The 24,153-nt window shown below is 47.5% G+C and overlaps 1 protein-coding gene across 1 annotated transcript; it reads right to left on the reverse strand.

Annotated features, from left to right (window-relative positions):
- Window positions 1-1,456, reverse strand: LOC109750377 (uncharacterized). The gene is made up of 2 exons (XM_020309341.3): window positions 1,120-1,456; window positions 1-889 (listed from the first exon to the last, which is right to left on the reverse strand). The coding sequence occupies exons 1-2, from the start codon at window positions 1,379-1,381 to the stop codon at window positions 168-170; spliced, it is 984 nt and encodes a 327-aa protein (XP_020164930.1). The 5' UTR covers window positions 1,382-1,456; the 3' UTR covers window positions 1-167.
- Window positions 1,457-24,153: the final 22,697 nt, after the last annotated feature.

Consider the following 24,153-nt stretch of genomic DNA (forward strand, 5'->3'; position numbering starts at 1 on the left):
GGCCAGCGTTGAAGATGCCCTTACAATTTGCTACGGAAAGTCAATTCCATTTTTCCCACAAGGCCAGTATTTTTATTCAAAATAATTGTAACAACACAGTTCTCACATATTATTACTGGCCAATCAGTAGGTTAATTACATTAACCGATGTTGCCTTGAGCAATAGCTTAGTTGGCCCTGGCTGTGACCATGGAGATGCCGCCGTTGTGGCCGAACCTAGCAACCTTGCAGTCGGTGGCGAAGATGTCGGAGGAGACATAGCTTGCTACACCACCCATCACAGGCATGCTAGCACTCACGTTGAGCTTGTTAACGTAGTCAAAGCGGTAGGTTTGGCCGAGAATGCCATGTACATTGTCAGTGAGGCCGTAGAACTTGAAGCCAATATCCAAATGCGCGAGGCTGTCATCCTCTGTCACATCATAGTTGTGGATGCGGGAGTCCTCCTCGGTTATGGGCACAACTTTAGTCATGATGTCGAACACACCCTTAAGCTCGACCCTCACGCCATTGGTCATGGAGGTCCTTGTGACGGTCAGGGCAGGCACAGCGATGGATTGCCACTGTGCGCCAATGTCAGTAGCGATGTCGACCGGTGCTCCGTTGAAGGACAACTCGAGGCGATCAATGTCATTATTCCACTTGGAGGTCTTCTGGGCACCCAAATAGAGGCGGTGGTCCGCGAAGCGGATCCCCAAGGCCTGGATCCATGTGAAGTCTCGGCTCATGGAGGGGTTACGTTTGCCGATGAAATGAGCGTTGATATGGAGGTCAGCGTCTGAGATGACACAGAAGTCCTGGTCCTTCTTGCCGTGGAAGTAGAAGTTGTTGCCATCGGCACCGGTGAAGCGGGGGTCACCGCAGGACATGCCAGGGTAGAAGTCGCACACTTCAAGAAGAAGATTTTATGTTAGTATCACCAGAAAGGTCGTCGCTGATGGTCTAGAGAATTACCATTGCATTAATATTAAATATTGTGCATATTTAGATAGATAGAGAGGTCCATCAAGATCAAATTATCCTCCGAGTGTGGATTTTCCATGTTCCATCACTTATAAAAGAATGGAATGCATGGCTTCAGGCTGGAGAAAGATTGGAGATGTATATATATATGCTTACAGCAGTATGTCTTGCAGCTGGGGCAGAGGACGAGGCACTCGTTGGGACAGCGCTTGTCGCAGGTGGCCACGCAGGGGTTCCTCTTGTCCTTGGTGTTGTCGCAGGTGAGTGTCTGCGTCCTCTTGCCGAACCGACCAGGGTGGATCACGCGGGAGTTCGGGGGCAGCGGGCGGCGCGGCTGCGCAGCCGCAGAGGACACGGCGGCGCCAAGCAACACCAGCACGATGGCGACCGCTCCCAAGCACGACGCCGGCCTGGCCATTGCTACGTACCTGAGGCCTGCCTATGCTAGCTTAATTCGCTGATCTGTGTGTTCAGTATGTGTGGCGAGTATGTATGTGGGCAGCTCGCTGTCAGTTTGGTAAGATGTATGGCTGTGTTGCATGGGAATTTATAGGATGCGTGGGAAGAGGTGACCGATCGAAGCTGCGAAAGATGGTCATTGACTCATTGTTGCGGCAACCCATGATGCATGCATGTGATTGGCAACATATGTACGTCTGGGAGATCGACCCTGGACGTAAAGCGACTGCCGACTGGCATTGCTTAGCATCTCACAAATTAACTAAGTATGAAGATCGACCGCGTAGGGTAGTTTATGAAACTCATTTAACAAGTAGATACGTCCACAAATTTAGTAGTTTATGATTTCCGCAGGTGCACCGTGCTTCCTTCTCTTACCGTGCATCCGTGCTAGCTATACATAAAACCTGGATTCAAAGACGGTGATTTTTTTTTGCAACATCGATGCAAGATGCATGTCTTCATACAATAAATTGAACGGTTTAATAATATTGAAACAAGATGATGCTTTTACCATGTCAGAAGTTGTCATTTTAAAACTCAGTCCATAGCTTTGCTAGTGCATTTGAAAAAATGTGCACGCAAATAAAAAAATGTTCATGTATTATAACAAACACACTACTGCAGGATGCTGCTAACGCGACATTACGATCACAGACCCTTTAAGAAACTGTGTGCGATGCAATAATCGCAAACGGTGCTGTATGAAAACAGTCAGAAATGATGCAAAACGTTTGCGATGAATGATACATCAAACACGGTTTAGATTATAGTTGCGTGTGCGATGAGGGGCATACGGTTGATCTGTACGAACTGTTTGCGATGAAACAGAACAACAGAAACGGGCAGTCAGATCAAGGTGTGTGTGATATACGGCATACGGTTCACTCCGATGAACCGTTTGCGATGAGTGAGGTGAACACAAACGATTCGGCGTCACAAGATGTGTCTGATACCCAGCAAACAGGTCGGTAATCAGAATTGTGTGCGATCATTATAGACAGCCCATACGGTCTTTTTTTTGTGAGTTGTGTGCTCATCAGGGCACACAGTTCAACAAACCAACCTGTTGGCGATAATATAGAAGATCTCTATCGAATACATATTACTAACCGTCTGCGATGAGATTGATAGGATAAACAGAGATATATACGGTCTGCTTAATTTAGTCCTTCTTCTTCTTGTTGTTCTTGTTGGATGGCCCCGCGACATCCTCCCTGCGAGGACGCTTCTTGCCGCTGACCGTTGGCTTTTCATCGCCACCGCTGTCGTCATCGTTGTTGATGTCGTCGTCCTCCTCCTCCTCGTTCGACCATTCCTCCTCATCATCATCGTTTTCCTCTTCTTCGTCCTCCGACGGCTCCTCGTCCGTCTGGTTGTCGTCTGACGACTCCGGAGGCGGCGTCCCTTCCATGAACCGGATATAATCGAGGTCTGGGCTCGACGCCGGACTCATGGAAGACGAGCGGGATGATTCCGATGTTGACCTATCATCGGGCGCCAGACTGCTGGCCGAACTGTCGTCCTCGCTATCGCTCGACATGGCTGCAGAGTGTGTGCCAATGTGTAGCGCAGCCTGCCGGGGACAATGAAGATGGTGGACACTTAAGCGAGGTATGCAGAGAAGAGGAACTGCCAATTGAAGCGGGGGTTGACGTATTATCTAACCGCTGATATAATCAACCGTAATTATTTGTACCCAGTCGCTCCAAATTCCCGGGGTTGCACAGGACTCCTATTGGCTATTTGGCTGGTTTCCTTTTTCAGGACAAAAACAAGGAACGAGTTTTGGGATTATGCACCGGTACCGGTACGAACGGAGTAGGACAGTTGGCAAGCAATACATTGAGCTCTTCTTATTGATAAAGCCAGTAATAATCAAACTAGAAAGGAAAAGAGAAAAGACAAAGAAAAATATCTGCACGAATCTTCGCGTAACATCAATGGCATATATAGGACCTAGATGTGCATTACTTAGAGCACATCTAGATGTGCTTTAGCAATACTGTCAAACAAAACCCCTAATCATCATTACAAACAACACATAGAACATGGCTAATGCGACAACCACAACTACACATGCTAGTTCCTTCTTGTCCCTTGCTTTCATCTGTTGCCTGTGATTGATTCTTTCTTGCTTCATCGTACTCTAGATCAGCCAGTTTCTTCTTCAGATTTACGTTATCTTCCGCGAGCTTGGTGATAACACTCGGAGCCCTGCCATGCCATTCTTCATCCAGCCAGTTAACAAAGGCAAAAGCCTCATGTCCCTGCCAATGTTAAATAGTATTCTGGATGAGCGATGGCATTAACTGAAGTAAAATGATGAACTTAATTAGCACTAACCTATAAGGGGCAACTGCGAAACCGCCTGCCAATGTCGAATCCCTCCGTGCATACACGTCGAGCGGGAGTGTGCCCGTGCACACAACTCAGCTTTTGGTACTTCTCGGTGGCGCAAAACTCGGAGTCGAACTCGTGTTGCGGGAGTCTGGAGTCAAGCTCCGGATCCGGCGGCAGATCGCTTTCCTAGGGGGGTCATTGAAGACGGACTCAGCAAGGAGCCATACTTTGGACATGGTAAAAAAGATCGGGATAGATTGGAACCTGACATGACGATTCGGATCCGTAGTACACCTGCCTTCTGATGACCTGAGGCAAGTGCTCGGCGGCGACCGCCGTCGTGGCGGCGATACGAGCAGGAGCAGCCGCACCGAAACCATCAGCACCACTCGTCAGCATTCCCCCAATGTCAGCACCGTGCGAGGGAATTTGGAGGCTATGTAGGGATTTGGGGGAAATGGGGAAACTGTGGAGATAAGCTAACGGTCGGGAACTACTAATGGCACTATATATATGTTGTAAACGGCACACTGTTTGTACATGTCGTTTGTGTTAGGTATTACAATGTCACACACGATTTCCGCACCAAACCGTGTGAGAAGAAAATGTAGGTTAGACACGGTTGCCGTTACATAACCGTACGTGATGTACTACCCTATCCATATAATTTAGTTACGGTGAGATACCGTGTAAACAGCCGCTCCGCGGATATCCGTAAAAAAACAGCCGCTCTGCATATAGAGATGGCGGCGGCGGCCTAGGCAGCGGCTACCGGAGAAGAGGTCAACCCTCGGTCGATGGGCGGTGGCGGCGTCATAGGAGGTCAATCCTCGTTCTGCGGCGGGAGATAGGAGGAGCTCAACCATCGAGGTCGGCGGCGGCGTGCTTCGAGCACATCCATCGCGGTCGATGGCGGGATAGTGGAGGTCGAACTTCAGGCGGCAGCCACACTAAGCTTTGCTCCTCGACCCTTCTGTTTCGGCGTGCCGCCACATCGCGCTTGTCTGTCTGCTGGGTGGAGGTCGCCGCGTGGCTAATTCATTAAGATATTCTTTTCGTGAGTGGCTAAATTTAGGTATTCAATTCCTAAGTGTAGTGTTGTACTAGTACTCTGCGTGTAAATTGACTGGCCATTAATTTCTGTCATAGCACGTCTGGATAACAACATGGAGCGCCCTCAGTAATTATTAAAATAAAACCTTGTGATTTATGCACGCATCTTTGGGCAGCAGTTAATCCGTGTATTAATGTTGTTGTTTTGTTTTTAATTACCATTCATGTGCTGCAGATGGAACGATCTCGATGGATGAAAAATCAAATACCGCAGATTTTATCAGTGGCATGATAGAGTTCATGAATTTGGCTGAAAGTACAAAGAGGAGAATTGGTGATGCGGATTACATCCTGTGTCCATGTACTGATTGTGCCAATACAGAGTCACATGAAGTTGCAGATGTCCAGATGCACTTAGTCTCTAGGGGATTCATGGATGGATATACACGTTGGACCAGACATGGTGAAGAGGAGGTCATGGATGAAGATACCCAGGGCAGCAAGATGCCAAACCCCGATCAGTGTCACATGGATGTTGAATCTAACATCGGGGCAGAGGCGTCAAGCTACCAATGGAACACCGGAAAGCCGAAACGCCCATTGGAAAACCAAGACGTCGACGCAGATGACGACGATCTTGATATGCTAGATTTTGCTGCTATGAATGCAGATTTCGAGGGCCCAGATAAGCATATGATTGGGTACAAGGATCTGCCAACCATTGATGCGGACTCCAAGAAAGAATTGTATCCAGGTTGCAAAAAGAAATATTCCAGGTTGAGTGCCACCCTGGCGCTTCTCAGATTTGAAGCAGCAAACGGTCTATCAAACAAGGGCTTCACAGAGATGTTAGGTCTTTTAAAAGAAATTCTTCTGGAAGATAATGTGCTCCCTAGATGCACGAATGAAGCGAAGAAAATTGTTTGCCCATTGGAACTCAAAGTACAGAAGATACACGCTTGTGTGAATGATTGTATATTGTACCGTGGTGAGTACAAAGATTTTCGTGCATGTCCCACATGCAAGCATGCACGATACAAGCGCAGGAGAGCAAAGGACAAGTACAAATTGGATGACGAGATCAAGACAGGAGTCCCGTTCAAGGTTGTTTGGTACTTGCCTTTAATTTCAAGGTTGAGGCGTTTGTTTGCAAACCCTAGAGAGGCAAAGAGGTTGCGGTGGCATCATGATGAGCGAATTGCGGATAGGTATATGAGGCACCCGAAAGATGGGGCTCAGTGGGAATTAATCGACAAAAAGTTTGAAAATTTTGCCAAGGATCCTAGAAGTATAAGGCTCGGGGAGTGTACTGACGGGATGAATCCTTTTGGCGATATGAGCACCAATCACAGCACATGGCCAGTGCTTCTGTGCATATATAACCTAGCTCCTTGGTTGTGTACGAAGAAAAAATACATTATGATGTCAATGATTATCCAAGGCCCGAAGCAACCTGGAAATGACATCGACATTTACTTTCAGCTACTGGTAGAAGAACTGCTGACAGTGTGGATAGATGCGCCTGCTATAAAATGTTATGATGCTTACAGAAAGGAGATTTTCGATCTACATGCCATGCTGGTGCACACCATTCAAGATATGCCGGCATTAGGCAACACATCGGGCAGAAAACAAGGGGAGAAGTAGGGTGTGTCACATGCATGGATAGGACAGCTAGCAGAAGACTTCCCAACTCGCACAAAACAGTGTATTTGCGTCATCGTAGGTTCTTACGGAAAAATCACCCATACCGAAAGATGAACGCTGAATTTGATGGTACGGCAGAGGCAGCTGCAGCCCCAAGACCCTATGAAGGGGTGGTGGTCCACAACATGGCTAAAAAATTAATGTTGTGCTTGGCAAGAACCACCCTTTGATGGTGAAACTAACACCCAAGGATCAAGTGTTTAAGAAGAAATCGGTGTTCTGGAAATTACCTTACTGGGAGATTCTACGTGTACGTCACTGCATCGATGTCATGCACGTAGAGAAGAACGTATGCGAAAGCATCCTTGGTACTCTGGTCAATATTAATGGTAAAAGAAAGGATGGTGACGGTTCACGGCTCGATATGCTTGCTGATCAATCACAACGCAAGAGTGAAGCAGAAGATGATGACAAATTCATCAAAGCTCGCCAGAGTTACAATTTCAGTACAAAAGAAGCAACATAGTTCTTCACCTATTTGTTGTCAGTTAAGACACCCTCTTCCCACTCCGCAAACATCAGAAGTTTCGTGGATGTGAGCTCAGGTAAAATGAAGTTGGGACACATGAAGTCACATGATTGCCACGTAATGTTGACACAAATCCTCCCGCTGGCCATCAGGAATCTGATGGACAAAGATATAAGAAACACACTCATTGACCTCTGTGATTTCTTCAACCAACTATGGCAGAAAGTTGTAGATCCTGAAGAGTTGGATCATATGCAAGATGATATTGCAAGAATATTGTCCAACCTAGAGATGTTTTTCCCACCGTCATTGTTTGATATCATGGTCCATCTCACTGTGCACCTTGTCGACGAGATAAAGTATTGTGGTCCTGTGTTTCTTCGCAACATGTATCCCTTCGAGCGGTTCATGGGAATCCTGAAGCGCTTTTGTCGGAACCGAAACCATCCAGAGGCAAGCATCTTACAAGGTTATACCGCGGAGGAGGTGGTTGAGTTTTGCACCGAATACATGAAATAAAGACCTATAGGTTTGCCCCTCTCTCGCCACGAGGGAAGGCTGAAAGGTAAGCCAGTCCTTCCTGGCACGCAATTGGCTGCACCCGGAGAATTGGCAGAGAAAGCCCATTTAACGGTACTGCTTAACAACCCAGTTCTCATCGCTTATGCCGAAAAACACTTGGCGGAGATACGCCAAAGATTCTTACCAATGGTGCCTTAATGAGAGGTGGAGATGAAGGAGCACACTAAGAACTACGCCGAATGGCTGAAGAATCATTTGGCACAAGGATCCATCGATGACATTGCTACGTTGTTGGAACAAAAGCCATCACCTACGGTGCTGACGTACCAAGCATATGACATAAATGGATACACGTTCTACACTGAGGAACGTGATAAGAAGACCTCGTATCAAAACAACTCTGTTCGAATAGAATGCATGACTGTAAATGAAGCTGATAAAAGGGTATACTATGGAACCATCAAAGAGATTTGGGAGCTTGACTATGTGAAAGTTAAGGTGGCATTATTCTGGTGCGCATGGTTCCCTCTTGGTCAGGTAAGGATTGATGAGTACAGGAAGACCTGTGTTAACAGGACAACGATGGCATATCACGCGGACCCATTCATTCTTGCCAGCGATGCTACCCAGATTTTCTTTGTGAAAGACCCTTTGCATAAGAACGGCCATTTAGCGATGCATGGGAAGACAAGGGTACTGGGTGTCGATGATGTTGCCGATCAGGACGAGTACGATGAATTTGATGAGTTGCCAGCCAAGGGATCACGCACCCGTGCAATAGAGAAGAAGTTTAAAATCATCAAAAACCCCAAGTTTATTCGGGGTCAACTTAATGATCCCAGTTCCCCCATGTAAATGGGAATTAAGCTGTAAGACTAGTCCTTATGCCTACCCTGCAACTTAATTCGTTCAATTTAGAACCGTCGCGTGTACTGAATTTGTGAGTTATGCTCGGTTTTCTGTTGATGTAAGAACCGTTAATATGTTGACCTTGATATGCTGTTAGCTCAGGCAATGAATATGAACTGTTTTTTGTTATTATTATTATTATATCATAGAGGTAGCACACTCAATCGATCACACTACAGTATGTGTGAACAAAAATATGCAATCTGGTTTGCGAATAGCACACGGTTCGTTGATGAAAGCCGTGTGCCGACCACCCCGCACACGATCTGAGTCGTGCTTTCTGATTGGCCAGAACCCAAACCCCAAGGATCATACGTCTGCACCGTTGGATGCTCCCAGATCGAACGACGATCCTCATCCCTTTCGACAACACATGCAGTTCCGGTTGTAATTTTATTTTTATGCACAAATGGCACGTTAATATCAAAAAATGTCTTAAATATAGCCAACGATACCTGAAATGCGCCAGAAAATCAAACCCATGGTATAATGGTGATTGCGTACCGTGGAAATTTTTATGAGGCCAAACAATGAAGTCACCGGCCACAGGAGTTTGAATTGACACGTCTCCTTTTGGAAAACCATGATCCTTCATGTGAGATGCTCCGGTTTGGAAGGAGCGGTCATCAAAACTTGTGCCAAACTTTACCAATTTTTTTCCACGGGGTCGTGAGAGCACGCCACAGGCACACATCGATTTTGATCATGTCTCAACTCCATCTGAATTTTCTGTAATTAAAATACCAACTAGGCCGACGCAAGTGGCCGCACCTCGCGGCCGAAATGTTTGAAACTTCTCCCCGCTTCTCGAACAAACAGATGAAAACTCACAAAGTGACGCACAAATGATCTGTACACCTTTGCTAGTAAGGGGGTGTGACGCCCGGATATTTAAGCTACACTAATACCCTGCTAATGATGCCACGTCACCACGATCACTATTGCTAATCTCGCGTTAGTTCAGAACCGATCCACATTCAAATTTAAATAACGTCAAATTATTAATTTTTCAAACAGTAAAACAAAATGTTCACTGGGTTGCAAACATTCGCTAATAATTTTTCGTGAGAGAATCAACATTTGTTAGGATAATAAAATGCCACTAAGCTATTTTTAACTGACCCATAAAGCTTTTAATTGAACCATCGCAATTTGAGCAAATATCTAAACTATTAAAAAAATATTTGAAACTTATTGTACAAACTCTAAATATTGCCTAATATTTATGTGCTAAATTGCACTTTTAACTATACTCATTTTTTGCCCAAATTAACATAAAATGGTAACTAAATATGAAAACAGAAAAAGAAAAGGACAAAAGAGAAATAAATCTAAACTAATTTACTGGGCTCTGTGGCCCTAGCCGAAAGAGCCTAGCCCACCTCCTGCCATCCCATTCCCCTCGCTACAGGAACAGGAGGGGGGCCGTGGCAGCCATCCACGGCGCCATGGCCGCGGTGGCAGCCATCGGCCGACTCCCCCTCACCTACATAGCCTCGGCGCCCTCCCGGAACCCTAGTCCCCTTCTCCCTCGCGCCCCCATCTTCCCCCAAGCACCACTTCTTCCTCCCTGCGACATCCAAGGACAGCCACCGCCGCACCATCATCGTTCCCGTGGCCACCGGCATCCCCTCGCTGAATCGCCATGTCCAGGAGGCCGCGCCATCCTCTTCTTCGTCAACTACGGGCATGGGTTCGAGCTTCCTCATGCCACAACGTCGCCATCTGGCCATCTTCTTCAACCTCGGGACGCCGGCTTCCATCACCGATTTGCCATCCCCGGCGCTTCCGCGAGCCCGGTGGCTTTCCCTACTGCGTCGCTGTGAGATCCTCTGTGTCTCCTCTCTCTCCGCTACTCGCAATTGATCTCTATCCATCGATTGATACACACACACTGTGCCCACACGGGGCCATCGCCGGCATCACGTCGGTGACCATTTGGTCACACACGTGCGTCCACTAGCTTCGCTAGCCTCCGTAGATCAGTTCTATTGCGTTAGTTCGCTCGAGCTCGTGCTCCTTCACAACGGCGGCACCTACCCGAGCACCAGCGGCCGCGAAGCTCGCCGCCGTCGCTGCTGCATACCACTCTGGCCGTCCGACGCCCGCCTGCGCTCACGACGCGGCCCGCTAGCCCTGCCGCCCCCGGCGCCCGTCCGCGCGCGCGTCCCGTCGCACTCGGCCGCGCTCGCCGCTGCCCGCGCACGCTACTGCTTGCTGCTGCTGCCTACAGCTGCGCTCCACCCGTGCCCGCCTGCGGCTCTGTGCTGCTCGCTACTGCTGTTGTTCTTGCGCTCCTGCTGCCTACCGTGTACTGCTGCTACTGCTTCCTTGCCGCTGCTACTACCTCCTGCTGCCGCTACTTAGCTGCTGCTCTGCTGCTTGGCTTCCTTGCACTGCTGCTGCTTCGTACTCCTGCTCGCTATTGCGTATTGCTGCTGCTACCGCTGCTTGGGCATGGCCGCCAAGCCCCCTGTACATGGCTGTGTGACTAGGTGTTGCCATATGCGTGTGTATGCATAGCCAAGTGCACGCATGTGTTCTGGCACATGGAGCTAATCCAATTAACTAGTGCTAATAAGCAATGACACATGGGTCCCATCACTATACAAACATGTTTAGCACTTTAGTTAAATATCAATCAATGACAAGTGGGCCCCACCTTCACTATTCACACTTTGACCCAGGTCAACTTTGACTGTTGACGGTTGATGTATTGACTGCTCAGTCAGCATCCCCCTGCCCCACGTGTCAGCCTCTGCTGACTGGGTGCTGACTGGGCAGTTGACTTAGTCAACCATCCCCACCTGTCATCCTCAGGTGCACACTTCTGGGCACACTTCCTGTGTACCCATAGCATTTAAATACTAACTTAATTTCGAATTAAATTAAATCCAGAAATTGGAAAATCTTTTAAAAACTTTGAAAAATAATATAGAATAATCCGTAAACTACTCCTGGTCGTCGTCAGTGGCCTGCACGTAGTAGTAGGCACCTCCGGTGTAGTAGGAGTCGTCGTCGATGGTGGCATCTAGCTCCTGGGCTCCAGCATCTGGTTGTGACAACCGAGAAGAAAGGAAAGGGGGGAAGGGGGAGCAAAGCAACCGTGAGTACTCATCCAAAGTACTCGCAAGCAAGGATCTACACTACATATGCATGGGTATCAGTGTAAAGGGGCAATATCGATGGACTGAACTGTAGAATGCCAGAATAAGAGGGGGATAGCTAGTCCTGACGAAGACTACGCTTCTGGCAACCTCCATCTTGCAGCAGGTAGAAGAGAGTAGATGGTAAGTTCACCAAGTATCATCGCATAGCATAAACCTACTCGGCGGTCCTCCCCTCGTCGCCCTGTGTGAGAGCGATCACCGGGTTATATCTGGCACTTGGAAGGGTGTGTTTTATTAAGTATCCAGTTCTAGTTGTCATAAGGTCAAGGTACAACTCCAAGTCGTCCTGTTACCGAAGATCATGGCTATTCGAATAGATAAACTTCCCTGCAGGGGTGCACCACATTACCCGACACGCTCGATCCCCTTTGGCCGGACACACTTTCCTGGGTCATGCCCGGCTTCGAAAGATCAACACGTCGCAACCGCACCTAGGCACAACAGAGATGTCAGCACACCGGTCTAAATCCTATGCGCGCAGGGGTCTGCGCCCATCGCCCATTGCACACCTGCACGTTGCGTGGGCGGCCGAAAGCAGACCTAGCCTCCCTAATACAAGAGCAGGCGTTCCAGTCCAATCCGGCGTGCGCCGCTCAGTCGCTGACGTCACGAAGGCTTTGGCTGATACCACGACGCCGGTTGCCCATATCTTGTCCCACGTGGCGGTTAGTGCGTATAAGGTCAACGACCCAACTCAGATCAAATACCAAGATCTCGTTAAGCGTGTTATTATGAAGTAACCGTGGACACCGACCAGGGCCAGGCCCACCTCTCTCCTAGGTGGTCTCAACCTGCCATGTCGCTCCGCCAAAAAGTAACAGTCGGGGGCCGTCGGGAACTCAGGCCCACCACTACCTGGATGGAGCCACCTGTCCTTTCAGCCCCCACATCGGAATCACATGCGGGTACTCAACGAGCCGACCCGACTTTAGTCACCACCTGTATAGTATGTATGTATATATGTATATACCCGTGATTACCTCCCGAGTGATCACGGCCCGATAGTATAGCATGGTAGACGGACAAGAATGTAGGGCTACTGATGGATACTAGCATCCTATACTAAGCATTTAGCAGCGGCAAGGACACACGTGTAGCAGCAGCAGCAGGAGGTAGTAGCAGCAGCAGTGCAATCCTAAATGCTTGGTATAGGATGCTAGTATCCATCAGTGGCCCTACATTCTTGTCCGTCTGCCATGCTATTCTATCGGGCCGTGATCACTCGGGAGGTAATCACGGGTATATACATATATACATACATACTATACATGTGGTGACTAAAGTCGGGTCGGCTCGTTGAGTACCCGCATGTGATTCCAATGTGGGGGCTGAAAGGACAGGTGGCTCCATCCAGGTAGTGGTGGGCCTGAGTTCCCGACGGCCCCCGACTATTACTTTGTGGCGGAGCGACATGGCAGGTTGAGACTACCTAGGAGAGAGGTGGGCCTGGCGCTGGTCGGCGTCCGCGGTTACTTCATAATAACACGCTTAACGAAATCTTGGTATTTGATCTGAGTTGGGTCGTTGACCTTATACGCACTAACCACCACGTGGGACAAGATATGGGCAACCGGCGTCGTGGTATCAGCCGAAGCCTTCGTGACGTCAGCGACTGAGCGGCGCGCGCCGGATTGGACTGGAACGCCTGCTCTTGTATTAGGGAGGCTAGGTCTGCTTCCGGTCGCCCACGCAACGTGCAGGTGTGCAATGGGCGCTGGGCGCGGACCCCTGCATGCATAGGATTTAGACCGGTGTGCTGACATCTCTGTTGTGCCTAGGTGCGGCTGCGACGTGTTGATCTTTCGAAGCCGGGCATGACCCAGGAAAATGTGTCCGGCCAAAGGGGGTCGAGCGTGTCGGGTAATGTAGTGCACCCCTGCAGGGAAGTTTATCTATTCGAATAGCCATGATCATCGGTAACAGGACGACTTGGAGTTGTACCTTGACCTTATGACAACTAGAACTGGATACTTAATAAAACACACCCTTCCAAGTGCCAGATATAACCCGGTGATCGCTCTCACACAGGGCGACGAGGGGAGGGCCGCCGAGGAGCTTTATGCTATGCGATGATACTTGGTGAACTTACCATCTACTCTCTTCTACCTGCTACAAGATGGAGGTTGCCAGAAGCGTAGTCTTCGTCAGGACTAGCTATCCCCCTCTTATTCTGGCATTCTGCAGTTCAGTTCATCGATATTGCGCCTTTACACTGATACCCATGCATATGTAGTGTAGATCCTTGCTTGCGAGTACTTTGGATGAGTACTCACGGTTGCTTTGCTCCCCCTTTTCCCCCTTTCATTTCTTCTCGGTTGTCACAACCAGATGCTGGAGCCCAGGAGCTAGATGCCACCGTCGACGACGACTCCTACTACACCGGAGGTGCCTACTACTACGTGCAGGCCGCTGACGACGACCAGGAGTAGTTTACGGATTATTATATATTATTTTTCAAAGTTTTTAAATGATTTTCCAATTTCTGGATTTAATTTAATTCGAAATTAAGTTAGTATTTAAATGCTATGGGTACACAGGAAGTGTGCCCAGAAGTGTGCACCTGAGGATGACAGGTGGGGACGGTTGACTAAGTCAACTGCCCAGTCAGCACCCAGTCAGCAGAGGCTGACACGTGGGGCAGGGGGATGCTGACTGAGCAGTCAATACATCAACCGTCAACAGTCAAAGTTGACCTGGGTCAAAGTGTGAATAGTGAAGGTGGGGCCCACTTGTCATTGATTGATATTTAACTAAAGTGCTAAACAGGTTTGTATAGTGATGGGACCCATGTGTCATTGCTTATTAGCACTAGTTAATTGGATTAGCTCCATGTGCCAGAACACATGCGTGCACTTGGCTATGCATACACACGCATATGGCAACACCTAGTCACACAGCCATGTACTGGGGGCTTGGCGGCCATGCCCAAGCAGCGGTAGCAGCAGCAATACGCAATAGCTAGCAGCAATATGAAGCAGCAGCAGTGCAAAGAAGCCAAGCAGCAGAGCAGCAGCTAAGTAGCAGCAGCAGGATGTAGTGGCAGCGGCAAGGAGGTAGTAGAAGCGAACTAAAGCAATAGAACTGATCTACGGGGGCTAGCGAAGCTAGTGGACGCACGTGTGTGACCAAATGGTCACCAACGTGACGCCGACGATGGCCTTGTGTAGCCACAGTGTGCGTGCATCATGGAATCGATGGATAGAGATCAATTGCGAGTAGCGGAGAGAGAGGAGACGGAGAGGATCTCAGATCGACGCAGTAGGGAAAGCCACCGGGCTCGGGGAAGCGCCGGGGATGGCGAATCGATGATGGAATCCCGAGGTAGAAGAAGATGGCCAGATGGCGACATTGTGGCATGAGGAAGCTCCAACCCATGCCCGTAGTTGACGAAGAAGAGGATGGCGCGGCCTCCTGGACATGGCAATGCAGCGAGGGGATGCCGGTGGCCACGGGAACGATGATGGCGCGGCGGTGGCTGTCCTTGGATGTCGCAGGGAGGAAGAAGTGGTGCGTGGGGAAAGATGGGGGCGCGAGGGATAAGGGACTAGGGTTCCGGGTGGGCGCCGAGGCTGTGTAGGTGAGGGGGAGTCGGCCGATGGCTGCCACCGCGGCCATGGCGCCGTGGATGGCTGCCACGGCCCCCCTCCTGTTCCTGTAGCGTGGGGAATGGGATGGCAGGAGGTGGGCTAGGCTCTTTCGGCTAGGGCCACAGAGCCCAGTAAATTAGTTTAGTTTTATTTTTCTTTTGTCCTTTTCTTTTTCTGTTTTCATATTTAGTTACCATTTTATGTTAATTTGAGCAAAAAATGAGTATAGTTAAAAGTGCAATTTAGCACATAAATATTAGGCAATATTTAGAGTTTGTACAATAAGTTTCAAATATTTTTTTAATAGTTTAGATATTTACTCAAATTGAGATGGTTCCATTAAAAGCTTTATGGGTCAGTTAAAAATAGCTTAGGGGCATTTTATTATCCTGACAAATGTTGATTCTTTCATGACAAATTATTAGCGAATGTTTGCAACCCAGCGAACATTGTTTTACTGCTTGAAAAATTAATAATTTGACGTTATTTAAATTTGAATTTGGATCGGTTCTGAACTAACGCGAGATTAGCAATAGTGATCGTGGTGACATGGCATCATTAGCAGGGTATTACTGTAGCTTAAATATCCGGACGTCACAATTCTCCTCCACTACAAGAAATCTCGTCCCGAGATTTAAGAGGCGGGGTAAATGGGGAAGGTTTGGGTTAAGAAATTCTAGCGAGTGTTCTCGGTCTTGGTTGCTCTTCTCGAAGGGGTCGATCCATTACGTTGAGGTCTTCATTTCTCTGCTTCAGGTCATCATGATGAAGTCGGCATCCATTCTTCAGGAACTCCATCGTACTTACGAAAGAATAAAGGGTAACTTTGGGAGAACGAACCTCTACGAAGTTGCTTATCTCGGAGATAACTCGGGGAAGGTGGCAGACATTATCTCTCGAATTGAAACTTAAGAAAATATCGAGAGCAAGGTAAGAGGGTAACATGAGAAGTTTCGAGCGGGCAGGCAACCGTTCCATGCCAAAACAGAAGGTGAAAGGGGGTTTAGAGCGACGAAAATAAATCTTGTGTTTGATACTAGAGTAGATCATTTCTAGAAAGGTGGCTCGTTATCTTCATACAAAGTCAAGCGTGAGGAACAACTTTGTAAATAGGGGTGTACAGGAGAGTCAGGTTTCGATCCTGTGGAACTGTGGGTTATGGGCCCACCATGTGGGTCAAAAGTAGATAAGGGGGGCTGACATCTTGCACGGTCACGATAGCAAGGCATGTCAGAGGATAGCTTCCCAGTTTTGTTGGCAACAACGTTGGTACCTAGGGCGAGGGACGAAGAGAACCATTTTCCTGCTCGTTGAACGAGGCGGGCCAATAGGCGAAGTTCTCGTCCATCGGCGGTTACCGGAATGTCCTCAACAGTAGAAACAGGGTCTCACTGACAGATTTGTACACCGAGGTGTTTACATAAGCAGTGAATTATTACTGCTTAGTTTATATAGATCACAAGAAAGGTCAAACAAACCAATGGAAAGGAAAATGTGATCATCAGGTTAAACAGAACAATGGAAAGGACAAATGTGTTTAAACACATATTTCAGGCGTATATCCTTCACAAGGACAAGCAGAGCATGATATCCATGATAGAATATAACGTAGAAAACCCTTTAGGAAAGGGGAGAGAAATATCATGACATTACCCATACAACGGTGTTTGGGCATTGTGCTTCAAATGTTCTTATTGAAAATCGGAGTACCACATACATGCTTCGAGATAGCGTTGACATGGTCTTTAAGCAAAGGTCAGACTTTGGATACACAAAGGATCCATCAGGAACAACCCATAGAATAAGTGTTACAATTTCCTCATGGAAGAATGGATAACCTTGCTGAAAAGGAATCTATAACAATAGGGCCTTCGGCCAGGTGTGCTAGGCATGACATCACCTTACTGGGTCACATAAAGACCAATGTTATAACTCTTGGAAATATGTTCCAACCATCATATCTGACCGAGATTCAGATCTGATTGGTGTCAGGATAACTCAGACTCAGGATGCCAAAGAAGAAAGGTGCAACACAAATTGTCGAGATGACATTGTAAGATTCTCGGGATTGAACTATGGAAGCGAGTTCCGGAACAAGAGTTCATCATTAAATCAAGGAGAGGTGAGGAGGTGGCTGATTGACTCAGCGACAATTCATTGAGATTTCCAAAAGATGGATTTCCACACTTATGTGAACAAAGAGATAACATTTATCAGATCAAATGATATAATGAGGTATGCTCAAGGAAAACATACACAGTTAAACATTGGTTGAAAGGTGCACCCGAAATATGGGCTTAGGTAGAATGATCAATGTTAGAATGGTGATTCGATAACCAATGGTCTAAGAATGAAATATCGACCATTAACTTCAAAACAATTGGGTTGTTAGAAGTTTTGAAGTCGCACAACATAGTTCAATTGTCGGTTTTCCAGTTAGAAACAACACGGGGACCAAGGAATGAACGGATATGGCAAGAAGTATCACCTGTATAAAGAATGCTTAAGAGGTGGTGAAATTCTCACAACATCCTTGACAAAAAGCAGTAATACTTCAAGGTAGATCATAATACGAGCTGGATAGCAAGTTGCATCCATAACATGAACATGTTTTGTGTTGGAGGGAATGCAATAATGTTGTCGATGATAACCCAAATCATCAAGGGCAAAGGATGGTATTTCTCATCCAGAATTCGATAGATATCTTGGAAGAGCTCAGAATGTTGATGATGTTCACGACACATTTGTCGCGAGATTTCATGAAGATGTAATCGATCGGCGATGACATCAAGTCAAAGGAATGATGAAGGGAAAGGTTATTGGAACCAGGGGTACGACACAAAGTCGAAATCAAGCTTGCTGTTCAAGGCGAAATAATACGACGAGGAAAATCGATGTAAGCTTAGCACATCGCCGAAAGTGGTGCTCCGGGAATAAGGACCAGGTAGCACAGTTAAAATCAGCACGATACTGATATAGCCGATCAGGCTAGAAATGACGTGATCGAGTTCAAACTCGTAAGTAAAGAAGATTATTAATAGTTGTTTAATCGTGATGCGGACTCGATTCACTTATCGGTGTCCTTGAGTGTTTAATGACTCAGAGCCCATGAAAAAATTGGAATCAGTGAGAATGTAGTACTTGGTGGAGAACTCATAAGAAGTTATGCAGTTCCGTGATAATCTCGAGATACCAGGGTGTAATACTCAACGAAAGATCAAAGTAAAGGTTTGAATGGAGTATTGATCCATAGAAGACAAGTGCTTAAACTTGCCCGAGAAATGGGATCAAAGAAGAACATATGGTCGGATCCACAATTGTAAAAGGCTAGATCCCAGATATAAGATAAACTTATACCAAGAAAAAAAATGATTTACGAGAGGCTTTAATGATAAGATCTACATCGTGTCCATGGGCATGAACACAAAGTTCAAGGTCGACTCCCACTTCTCCAATGCATAACCTTTCATTCACTTCTCGCGTTCGATGAAGTTGTAGTCTTGAAATTTTATCTGGCAAAATACCAGAAGAGTATGACTAGTGAAAACATTCACGTTCACACATATTAAAGAAGGCCTAGGTCAACCCATCGGGGCATCATGGAAACATATAACACAAGATTCAATAGTAAATATCACCAGCTCGAAAGCAAAGCATGGTTGGCCAAATCAGAGTATAGGATTTACCAATGGTATTATGTATCAGGGAAATAACTCACAAGGTGATTAAATCTGAAGGACACTGTCGGATAACAATCCAACAAAGGACTTGATGGTCGACAAAGGATCTGATGTGAGTATCGGTACTCAACCAGAAGAGGAAAGAATGCAAATGCAACAGGTTATGGAATCATCTGAATAATTCGGAGCTTAAATGGAAAGGAATTATGATTCCAAATCGAAGGATCGGAAGTAGACACTCTGATCAAGGATGGATAAGTGGACTAGACTTAGGGGCACAAGCGACGGCAATTTGATTGGTCGAGAACCAGCTCATGTTCAAATGACATCTCAGACGGAAGGATGAATCCTAGGATTCATCTGAGGATTGTAAGCAATCGCAACATATTGAATCAACGGAGTCAAAATGATAATGACAAATGATGTCAACAAGATTACTAGACTTATGGGATTATTGATAATGTAAGCAAGCAAGAATTTCAAGGGCAATAGGCTGCTGAGGATTTTTGGAAATCAAATGGTATTTCGAAGACTTTTGTGAAATACATGAATCAACTGGGGGTGAGCGGATACTCGGTAAGCGCGAGAAATTATTTGCAGGTGTATTCACGCTGAAAAGAGCTAACAGGAGGCACAAAGTATTCTTGGAACAATAAAAAGAATTCCGGGGTATCTTGTAATAACAAGATCAACGGGGAATGAATGTAAGAATGGCAAGTGTGCATAGTTATCCATAGGTGTTTATCGATGGAAGGGAATTGCAAAAGCGATGGCACAAAGTCTCGAGAGAACATCATAGAGTATCTTTAGAATCTTCTGGTGCAGTAGACGATCATCGGTAATAAGATGCTCTCCGGGTGAAAGTGATCACGAGATCCTAATGTTAGATTTAGCAAAATACATTTAACCCGAATACAAGAGAGATCAGAGTCCCAGAGTATAGACGAGGAATAAAAGATCCTAATACCACCCAATGGCGACGTGGGCCCATGGGCTGCACAGCCATGTTAGTAAAACAGTTTAGTAATGACTAGACTCGACTTCGGCCAAGGAGTGTGGAAGGGGGATTCCTAGAAGCAGTCGGCTCTGATACCAACTTGTGACGCCCCCAATTCAATCGTACACTAATCATACATGCAAACATGTACGATCAAGATCAGGGACTAACGGGAAGATATCACAACACAACCTAAAAATAAAATAAGTCATACAAGCATCATAATACAAGCCAGGGTCCTCGAGGGCTCGAATACAAGTGCTTGATCATCGACGAGTTAGCGAAAGCAACAATATCTAAGTACAGACATAAAGTTAAACACGGTGCCATAAGATAGCTAGCACAAACTGGGATACAGATCGAAAAAGGCGCAGGCCTCCTGCCTGGGATCCTCCTAAACTACTCCTGGTCATTGTCAGCGGCCTGCATGTAGTAGTAGGCACCTCCGGTGTAGTAGGAGTCGTCGTCGACGGTGGCATCTACCTCCTGGGCTCCAGCATCTGGTTGCGACAACCGAGAAGAAAGGAAAGGGGGAAAAGGGGAGCAAAGCAACCGTGAGTACTCATCGAAAGTACTCGCAAGCAAGGATCTACACTACATATGCATGGGTATCAGTGTAAAGGGGCAATATCGATGGACTGAACTGCAGAATGCCATAATAAGAGGGGGATAGCTACTAACGAAGACTACGCTTCTGGCAGCCTCCATCTTGCAGCAGGTAGAAGAGAGTAGATGGTAAGTTCACGAAGTATCATCGCATAGCATAAACCTACCTGGTGATCCTCCCCTCGTCGCCCTGTGCGAGAGCGATCACCGGGTTATATCTGGCACTTGGAAGGGTGTGTTTTATTAAGTATCCGATTCTAGTTGTCATAAGGTCAAGGTACAACTCCAAGTCGTCCTGTTACCGAAGATCACGGCTATTCGAATAGATAAACTTCCCTGCAGGGGTCAACCACATTACCCGACACGCTCGATCCCCTTTGGCCGGACACACTTTCCTGGGTCATGCCCGACCTCGAAAGATCAACACGTCGCAGCTCCACCTAGGCACAACAGAGAGGTCAGCACGCCGGTCTAAATCCTATGCACGCAAGGGTCTGGGCCCATCGCCCATTGCACACCTGCACGTTGCGTGGGCGGCCGGAAGTAGACCTAGCCTCTCTAATACAAGAGCAGGCGTTCCAGTCCAATCCGGCGCGCGCCGCTCAGTCGCTGACGTCACGAAGGCTTCGGCTGATACCACGACGCCGGTTGCCCATATCTTGTCCCACGTGGCGGTTAGTGCGTATAAGGTCAACGACCCAACATAGATCAAATACCAAGATCTCGTTAAGCGTGTTATTATGAAGTAACCGCGGACGCCGACCAGGGCTAGGCCCACCTCTCTCCTAGGTGGTCTCAACCTGCCCTGTCGCTCCGCCACAAAGTAGTAGTCGGGGGCCGTCGAAAACTCATGCCCACCACTACCTGGATGGAGCCACCTGTCCTTTCAGCCCCCACATCGGAATCACATGCGGGTACTCAACGAGCCGACCCGACTTTAGTCACCACCTGTATAGTATGTATGTATATATATATATACATATATATATATATATATATATATATATATATATATATATATATATATATATATATATACCCGTGACCACCTCCCGAGTGATCACGACCCGATAGTATAGCATGGCAGACGGACAAGAATGTAGGGCCACTAATGGATACTAGCATCCTATACTAAGCATTTAGGATTGCAGGTAAGGGTAACAACTGTAGCAACAATGACAGGCTATGCAGCAGAATAGGATTAACGGAAAGCAGTAACATGCTACACTACTCTAATGCAAGCAATAGAGAGAAGGAATAGGCGATATCTGGTGATCAATGGGGGGGGCTTGCCTGGTTGCTTTGGCAAGGAGAGGTCGTCAACACCGTAGTCATACTGGGTAGCAGCGGCGTCGGTCTCAGTGTCTAACGAGAGAAGAGAGGGAAGAAACAATAAATATAATGCAAACATAAGCATGACGATGCATGACATGACAATGAGCGGTGCTAGGTGTGCCCTAAAATGATAGGAGGTGATACCGGCGAAGGGGAGAAACATCCGGGAAAGTATTCCCGGTGTTTGACGTTTTCGGACAGATGAACCGGAGGGGAAAGTTGTGTGTTCGCTAAGCTAGGGATGTGTGGAGGGCGAACGGGCTGCGTATTCGGATTCGTCTCGTCGTTCTGAGCAACTTTCATGTATATTTTCATCCGAGCTACAGATTATTTTATATTATTTTTCAAAGTTTTTAAAAGATTTTCCAATTTCTGGATTTAATTTAATTCGAAATTAAGTTAGTATTTAAATGCTATGGGTACACAGGAAGTGTGCCCAGAAGTGTGCACCTGAGGCTGACAGGTGGGGACGGTTGACTAAGTCAACTGCCCAGTCAGCACCCAGTCAGCAGAGGCTGACAGGTGGGGCAGGGAGATGCTGACTCAGCAGTCAATAGGTCAACAGTCAACAGTCAAAGTTGACCTGGGTCAAAGTGTTAATAGTGAAGGTGGGGCCGTCATTGACTGATAATTTAACTAAAGTGCTAAACAGGTTTGTATAGTGATGGGACCCATGTGTCATTGCTTATTAGCACTAGTTAATTGGATTAGCTCCATGTGCCAGAACACAAAAGTGCACTTGGCTATGCATACACACGCATATGGCAGCACCTAGTCACACATGCATGTACAAGGGGACTTGGCGGCCATGCCCAACCAGCGGTAGCAGCAGCAATACGCAATAGCTAGCAGGAGTACGAAGCAGCAGCAGTGCAAAGAAGCCAAGCAGCAGCTAAGTAGTGGCAGCAGAAGGTAGTAGCAGCGGCAAGGAAGCAACAGTACACGGTAGGCAGCAGGAGCGCAAGAACAATAGCAGTAGCGAGCATCATAGAGCCGCAGGTGGGCGCGGGTGGAGCGCGGCTGTAGGCAGCAGCAGCAATCAATAGCATGCGCGGGCAGCGGCGAGCGCGGCCGCGTGCAGCGGGACGCGCGCGCGGACGGGCGCTGCGGGCGGCAGGGCTAGCGGGGCACGTCGTGAGTGCGGGCGGGCGTGGAATGGTCAGAGTGGTACGCAGCAGCGACGGTGGCGAGCTTCGCGGCCGCTGGTGCTCGGGTAGGTGCCGCCGTTGTGAAGGAGCACAAGCTCGAGCGAACTAACGCAATAGAACTGATCTACGGGGGCTAGTGAAGCTAGTGGACGCACGTGTGTGACCAAATGGTCACCAACGTGACGCCGGCGATGGCCTCGTGCGGCCACAGCATGCGTGCATCATGGAATCCATTTATAAAGATCAATTGCGAGTAGCGGAGAGAGAGGAGACGGAGAGGATCTCACAGCGATGCAGTAGGGAAAGCCACCGGGCTCGGGGAAGCACCAGGGATGGAGAATCGGTGATGGAAGCCGGCGTCCCGAGGTTGAAGAAGATGGCCAGATGGCGACGTTATGGCACGAGGAAACTCGAACCCATGCCCGTAGTTGACGAAGAAGAGGATGGCGCGGCCTCCTGGACATGGCGATGCAGCGAGGGGATGATGGTGGCCACGGGAACGATGATGGCGCGGCGGTGGCTGTCCTTGGATGTCACAGGGAGGAAGAAGTGGTGCGTGGGGGAAGATGGGGGCGCGAGGGAGAAGGGGACTAGGGTTCCGGGAGGGCGCCGAGGCTATGTAGGTGAGGGGGAGTCGGCCGATGGCTGCCACCGCGGCCATGGCGCCGTGGATGGCTGCCACGGCCCCCCTCCTGTTCCTGTAGCGAGGGGAATGGGATGGCAGGAGGTGGGCTAGGCTCTTTCGGCTAGGGCCACAGAGCCCAGTACATTAGTTTAGTTTTATTTCTCTTTTGTCCTTTTCTTTTTCTGTTTTCATATTTAGTTACCATTTTATGTTAATTTGAGCAAAAAATGAGTATAGTTAAAAGTGCAATTGAGCACATAAATATTAGGCAATATTTAGAATTAGTACAATAAGTTTTAAATATTTTTTTAATAGTTCAGATATTTACTCAAATCTAGATGGTTCAATTAAAAGCTTTATGGGTCAGTTAAAAATAGCTTAGGGGCATTTTATTATCTTCACAAATGTTGATTCTCTCATGAAAAATTATTAGCAAATGTTTGCAACCCAGCGAACATTTTATTTTACTATTTGAAAAAGTAATAATTTGACGTTATTTAAATTTGAATTTGGATCGGTTCTGAACTAACGCGAGATTAGCAACAGTGATCGTGGTGACGTGGCATCATTAGCAGGGTAT

The sequence above is a fragment of the Aegilops tauschii genome, chromosome 4 (assembly GCF_002575655.3).
Source record: "Aegilops tauschii subsp. strangulata cultivar AL8/78 chromosome 4, Aet v6.0, whole genome shotgun sequence".
NCBI classification, from domain to species: domain Eukaryota; kingdom Viridiplantae; phylum Streptophyta; class Magnoliopsida; order Poales; family Poaceae; genus Aegilops; species Aegilops tauschii.